Source organism: Podarcis liolepis, assembly GCF_965112155.1.
Source record: "Podarcis liolepis genome assembly, chromosome: 14".
NCBI classification, from domain to species: domain Eukaryota; kingdom Metazoa; phylum Chordata; class Lepidosauria; order Squamata; family Lacertidae; genus Podarcis; species Podarcis liolepis.
In genome coordinates, this window is record NC_139569.1 from 48,500,772 (window position 1) to 48,507,715 (window position 6,944).

Below are 6,944 nucleotides of genomic sequence, written 5' to 3' on the forward strand. Positions count from 1 at the left end.
GCTTTTATTTCCATTTCTCGATGCACTGTAATTTTTATAGAAATATGGGATAAAAAACGACAAGGACTTACTACTGATATACACCATCATTGTGCATGGATTTTTGCAGAGTAACACAGTTCCACGCAGGTAAAGTAATTTTACGAGTGCCACAGCCACTCAATATTTCAGATCAACATTCATTTTGGGACGAGTGAGGGAGATTCCTGTCCCATCCTTGTGACTCCTTAATCCCAGCCCGTCGCCGCCCCCGCTTCTAGTTGGGGCGCAAGTTTCTGGTCCTCAAGAATCTGCTCTGGTCTCTCTCGCGTTCGGTGCATATCTTCTAGCCCAGGCGACGGTGTGACCCAAAAATATTTTGGGACTAATTGTATGCTACTGAAACAAGCTGCCGTGAGACATTCCCCCCCCCCCATATTTCTACATATCCATATTTAATCTAGATCACTTTTCTTTCTCTTTTTATAAATAATATCAAGACTGGTAGGATCCAGCCCAAGTTAAGCGCTATTAGATCCCACTGATTTCAGCTGGAGATAACTAAGCAAGATCCTGAGCCATCACAATGGATGTAAAGATGCTTAGCTATAGATTGTTACAGCACAATTTTACACAGTACTTTTTTTTTACTCAGAAGTAAGTTCCATGCCTCTGCGCATAGAACCACGAGTATTGTGATTACGAACCAGCTACGCTTCTGCACATTCCTTTGATTTCAACGGGAAGAGTCCGAGACGGGCTTCATTATCTCCCACTGAAATCAGTGAGGCTTGAAAGTGCTTAATTTGACTGGATCGCACACCCAGTAATCCTAGCACTATAGATAAATAATCCTTACATTGTTAAGAGCAGTTAAGTGCCAGGTAAGTGAACCGGCACAAGGCATTCGAGACTCGCATTTATTTTAATTTTTTATTTTAATTTGAAAATAGGTGGTTTATTCGAATGATCAGCAAGTCCTCATGTGGCTATTGTATTTCGGATTTAAGAAAAAACAGGGAGCAGCAGCAAATTCATGATGAAATTTGGGAATAGAACACATTCGTGATGAAACATTCTGGGAACAGAATGCATCTTTAACAAACATTTATCATGTATGTTTGCATCAATGAGGTTTCTTGTTAATCGGCATTGCGTGACCTTCAGGTCTATATTGGCTTTAAATAGAAGTGCCGCCTTTTTACAAGCCTGAAGCGTCTAATGTCCCTTTCAAAGGATGAAGAATGTCCGCGCTTGGGACCTGATCCATGCCCAAATTCTCACTGAGTTGCACGCTCTCGCGCAATTCCCCTTTAACCTCAGGGGGCTTGTGCAAACGGTCTTGCATCCCACGGGATCATGTCCAGTGTGCTTAATAATACAAACAGGCATTCACAACCAGAAGACGGACCAAAGGCATCACACTTCCTGTCGAAATTGCGTTTTGGAATAACTGTCTTCGAACACACATACACTAAAAACCTTGCAGATCTGTATCAATTGTAAATATAGGAAAGCTCTGCACACCTTAGCCCGCAGAATAAGCCATCAACCCTGGGCACTTGGTGATGTGGATAAGCAAATAATTTTCTTGCCAAGTTGCCTGTATTCGAGATGGTTATTTGTCTAGGAAGGAAATCAGCAAACGATTCCCTCCTTCCGAAGTTACAACAACTTGGCTCGGTGACATCTGCGGCAGGAATTGTTAAGGAAGAGTCCCAGGAGCGAAAGACACCAGTTTTTAGAACAGCAAAACAGAACATGATTCTCATCATCTTTCAATAGGCTAAAACAAGATTTGTACAATCGCGCCCTCCAACAATCTTCAGGAGCCCAAGTCTGTGCGGAGAAACCCTTTTCCCAGAAAGAAAGAAAGAAAAACTGATCCAAAGAGTTAAAATGATGCCAGGCAAACTGGAAAGGGCAAGATATTTTTTCTTATGCTATGGACTTTCTTTCACATATAGCCACCCATCTACTGGCATCCGGCACCTGAAAACGCACCTCTTTCTGGCTTTTGTGTTTGTGTGTTTTGGAAGAGAAGTCCGAGGGAAGCGGTTTTGTGTCAGCTGAGAAAAAGAGAAGCCCGTGCTCCTCTGGCAGGGAAGAGCAGACAGGTGACTTACCTTGGTGTACTTGATCTCCAGGTTGAGGGTGGGAGACGGGAGCAAATGCAGAGAAGCCATCAGAGCCGCTGGGTCCGCCTTCAGCCCACCTGGCATCTCAATTTTGCTGGAGGTCATCGTCTCGGGAGCCTTCTCCTCCTTGCCCGACGGGGCGACTGTCTCTCTAAGTCTGTGGCTCGAAATAGGTATGGAGAGAGGGGAGTGTGTGGGTGTGTTTATGTGTGTATTTTCTCCCCTCTTCCCCCAACCCAGCGCTGGAGATTTGGAGGCTGCTGCCGTCTTCGGTATATAAGCAGGTGTCAAGGCAACCTCTCCTTATTGGACGGGAGGGCAGGGCCAAGGAGGCAGGACGACCTCCAAGGAGGATGGGAGCATCCAGAGCCTCTCCACCCCAAGCCCCGCAGAGGCGTCGAGGAGAGGCAACAGGTCCTCCTGGCTGGCCGTCAAGTCCAGCCACCCGCTCCCCCCTTGAGCTTCATCCCATCAACTGGGCACCAGCAGGAACTGATAACTCCCTTTGCTCAGCGGGGAAAGAGGCTTTGCCTGAATCCTTCTTCCCCCTTTTGCTGATAAGCAGAGGCGGGAGAAGAGGGTCCAAGGCGAGGCTGGCGGGGCGGGGGGAAGAGAAGCAATTACGGAGGGTTTCCCTGGGATAATTAAAGAGGAATTAGCACCTTGGTCTTAGATGCAGCCCAGCGGAAATCCGACGAGGGGGCTTTCTGGGCAGAGGCTCCAGGAGGGAAGAAGGGGACTCACTCCTCCAGCAGCCCAGAAGGAATTTGGGGATCTAATTAGAAACTCGCTGCCAAGGGAGGGAGGAAAAGGAGCCATAAACATGTCAGACCCAGAAACGCGCTCCGCCCCCCTCTCTCTTGGGGGCGCAGGCACGGAGCCTCAGCCCAGGTGGGAGCGATGCGAGGGTCTGGGGAAGCCAGGGTGTCCCCAAGCCACTTCAGCCATGGATGGCAGAGGGGCGGGTCAGAGAAGCAGCCGCAGGCAGCATCCGCACTATTCATTTAAAGCGCTGTGATACCACATTGAACAGTCAAGGATCGTGAGAACTGTAGCTTGCTGGGTGCTGAGAGTTGTTGAGAGACCCCTGCTCCCCTCACAGCAGGCGTGCCAACTTGAATAAAATATTGGGGGGCCCAGGTAAGCCCCACCCCACATAATTGATCAGTTGGCGTGGCGCACACCCACACCATTTGAACGGCAAAGCCCATAAACTTTTGGGGGCCTGCCCCCTCAAATATTTTATTGGGGGCGCCGAAATGACCTTGGCTCCTATGCCTCCCAGAGCTGACTGGGCTGAGGCACGACTGACAGCACCTGCTTTGAAGACCAGTTCAGGGATTGCAGAAGAAGATCCAAAGAGGGGCAGAACGCCCCCTCCCCCCAAAAAAAACCCACCCTTTGTTGTTGAGGGGCTGTTTTATTCCGCGTTTGGCAGATCGGTTTTTTGTTCTTGTTTTAATTGGAAACTTATTTCAGTTTCAAAAGTGAGAAACGTCACGGAGAACGGGGGGGGACCCCAACCTTCGCATTCAATCTGGCTTCTGATCGCCTGTGAGGAGAAAGCGAGGAGTCGGAGGGACTCATCCTGACACATCCGGGCGCGCGCCCTTGGAAGGAAGTGGGTTTGAAGTTCTTCTGCAGGAGTCTCGCTTGTAGAGCTCATTGGCCGATACCCGGCGCAGATCATAGACTGATAGAATTGTGGAAGTGGAAGGGGTCGCAGGGGTCATTTAATGTCGTTAAGCCCCATCCGCAGACCCGCGTTCCCTTGTGACTCTAAGCCTTGGCCCAAGTGAGCCACCCGAGGATCACCACCACCCTTTCATTGCTGGGTGACTTTCGCAAAGGGACCAAAAGGCTCAAGGGCCCCAGATGCTCACTCTATCGAACCTGGCACCATCCACTGGTGAGCAGGGGCGAGCAGGGGGCAGCTGGCCCCCTAAACCAAGTAAATCAATTTTAAAAAAACTTAACTGAGGTTGTGGCCACCCCCGGCATAAAGCCTGAGCCCGCAACATATGCCCAGGCTTGCAGGACACTTGAAGAGTCTTGCCTCCCTGCCCCCAGATAACCCTGAGAACTGTGGTTTATGAAGGGTGCGTTGTTAAATCTTCAACGAACTACAGTTCCCAGCAGTGGCGTAGCGTGGGGGTGAGGGGGGCCGGCCGCACCGGGCGCAACATCTGGGGGTTAGGGTTAGGGGGCGCAAATCCACGGGTTAGGGGGCGCAAATTACTTGCCTTGCCCCGGGTGCTGACAACCCACGCTACGCCACTGGTTCCCAGGGTTCTTTGAGAGGAGAGCCAAGACTCTTAAAGAGGCGCGAGAGGGCTTTAAATGGATGGCGAGGCTGTGAGAAACTCCCCACTAAGAAGAGAAGTCAGGAGACCAGTTAGCCCCAAAAGACAGGGCTCGTCAGTTCTGCTCCCCTCACCCAATGGATCCGTGCAAGGCCCTGGTCGGGCAGCAAGGGAGGATCCCCTTCCTCGGGGCAAGGCCCTTTGATCAGGCATGGCCAAACTTGGCCCTCCAGATGTTTTGGGACTACAATTCCCATCATCCCTGACCACTGGTCCTGTTAGCTAGGGGTGGTGGGAGTTGTAGTCCCAAAACATCTGGCGGGCCGAGTTTGGCCCTGCCTGCAGTCCTTCCTCTGAGTAGGCCGGGCAAGGAATAGGCTTGCGAGGAAAACTCGCTCGGTATGAAATGCCGCAGAGCCGTTCCCAGGGAGAAGCCCTTTTGCCTCCTCTGCTCGGGCGGCAAGGCGGGGGCAAACGCAGCGCTTGGCATTTGGGCCACGATCCAGAGGGAAGCAGCACCCCCACCCCCGCCGGATCCTCCGGCCCAAGGGAAGAGTTTGTCCGTCCCGCGAAGTTCGAGGGGAGAGAATTAGGACTTGAAATCAACCGGACTTGGAAAGGCGACCCTCTCCATCCCGGCTTGGACAGCTCTGTCCGTTTCAGGCGCTGCTGGACCCCGGCGCTCGTCACCCCGAGACCCCTGGCCATGCGCGTGACCTGGGTGGCCACATGGGCCCCCCTCGCTCTGCGGGTCCCCAAGGAAGCAAGCCCCGATGCGATCCTCGAAGGCAGCCACGGGGACCCGCGATGGGGGGGGGGGCCTTCCGGATGCGGCCGATGCTTTAGATCTCTGTCTGCCTGCGTGTGTCTCTCTCTTTCTCAGTGTGTGTTCATAAATCCATTCTAGATGCAGTTTCATGATCCGCGCAAGAGTCGCCTGCTAAGCTTTCTTGAATCCAGTGACAGCCAACGTGCGTGGGACCAGCCTCCCAACTTGATTTCCGGGGAGGGAGACCCAGTGGCGTAGCGTGGGGGGGGTGCCGGGGGGGGGCGCAACATCTGGGGGTTAGGGTTAGGGGGTGCAAATCCACTGGTTAGGGGGCGCAAATCCACGGGTTAGGGGGCGCAAATTACTTGCCTTGCCCCGGGTGCTGACAACCCACGCTACGCCACTGGGGAGACCCGGAGCGGGCGGCCCCCACCAGGCATAGCACCTCCGACCACTGGGCCTGCTGGCTGAGCTCAGGGCCACCCCAGAAGAGCAGGGAAGGGAAGGCTCCGCTCTGCTGGCAGGTTGCTGGCCAGGCAGCAGCCTCTGAAGCCACTCCTGCCGGGAGGGGCGCAGGGGGCGCAGGGGCCATAGGGACTCCCGCCCGGCCCCTCTTTGCTCGCGCTACTTTGACAGCCCCAACTCCGCCTGGACTTAGCTCCCCGCTCCGCACCTGGCCAGAGCCCTGGTCTCGCCTGCAGCGTCTGATTTAATAGCTCCGGGGCTCGTGCAGAAAGCCCGCCTTGGCTGGGCGCAGCAGGGCACTCCCGCGGCTGCTTTTTGTGCAGCTTGGATGGCGGCAGGAGGGCAGCTCACTGCGTCTCCGCGACCCGCGTCCGTCAGGCTGGGCCTGGAGGGCGCCGCGCTGGGGTGATGCCCCAGACCAAGATCACCTTCCCCAGCGGAGGCAGCATCTCCCGTGTGTTTGCTTCCATCTGCTGGGCCAAGCGGGGAACTGCCACAGCCAGCACCGCTCCTTCTGCACTGGCTCCCGGTGGAGTACAGGATCAGGTTTAAAGTGCTGGTTTTAACCTTTAAAGCCCTATAAGGCCTAGGACCGCCTCTCCTGGTATGTCCCACAGAGGACCTAAAAGGGACCCCTGACCATTAGGTCCAGTCGTGACCAACTCTGGGGTTGTGGCGCTCATCTCGCTTTATTGGCCAAGTAGCCGGTGTACAGCTTCCGGGTCATGTGGCCAGCATGACTAAGCCGCTTCTGGCTAACCAGAGCAGCGCACGGAAACGCCGTTTACCTTCCCACCGGAGCGGTACCTATTGATCTACTTGCACTTTGACATTCTTTCGCACTGCTAGGTTGGCAGGAGCAGGGACCGAGCAACAGGAGCTCACCACGTCGCGGGGATTCAAACCTCCGACCTTCTGATCGGCAAGTCCTAGGCTCTGTGATTTAACCCACAGCGCCACCTGCGTCCCTTTACAGAGGACCTTACGGTCTTCACATAAAAACATCTTGGAGGTCCCAGGCAACAGGGAGGTTAGGGTGGCCTCAACCAGAGCCGGGGCTTTTTCGGCCGGGGCCCCAGTCTGGTGGAACGCTCTGTCACAAGAGACTAGGGCCCTATGGGACTTGACATCTTTCCGCAGGGCCTGCAAGACAGAGCTGTTCCACCAGGCCTTTGGCCAAGGCACAGCCTGACCCCCTCTCTCCTTCTGTAATCCTCATAGCACTCTAGCCCAATGGTTGCCATTAATTTGATTCTGAATTGATTTTAGAATGAATTGATTTTAGAATGT

The 6,944-nt window shown here is 53.8% G+C and overlaps 1 protein-coding gene across 1 annotated transcript in view; it reads right to left on the reverse strand.

Annotated features, from left to right (window-relative positions):
* The window catches only part of ALDH1A2 (aldehyde dehydrogenase 1 family member A2), a 73,714-nt gene extending 70,857 nt beyond the window's left edge, over nucleotides 1-2,857 (reverse strand). The window contains exons 1-2 of the mRNA XM_083475847.1: nucleotides 2,780-2,857; nucleotides 2,106-2,280 (exon numbers count right to left, since the gene is read on the reverse strand). Coding sequence (XP_083331973.1) covers nucleotides 2,106-2,222 — 117 coding nt within the window. The 5' untranslated portion in view covers nucleotides 2,223-2,280; nucleotides 2,780-2,857. The remainder of the gene's footprint in view (nucleotides 1-2,105; nucleotides 2,281-2,779) is intronic.
* Between the last annotated feature and the right edge of the window lie 4,087 nt (nucleotides 2,858-6,944).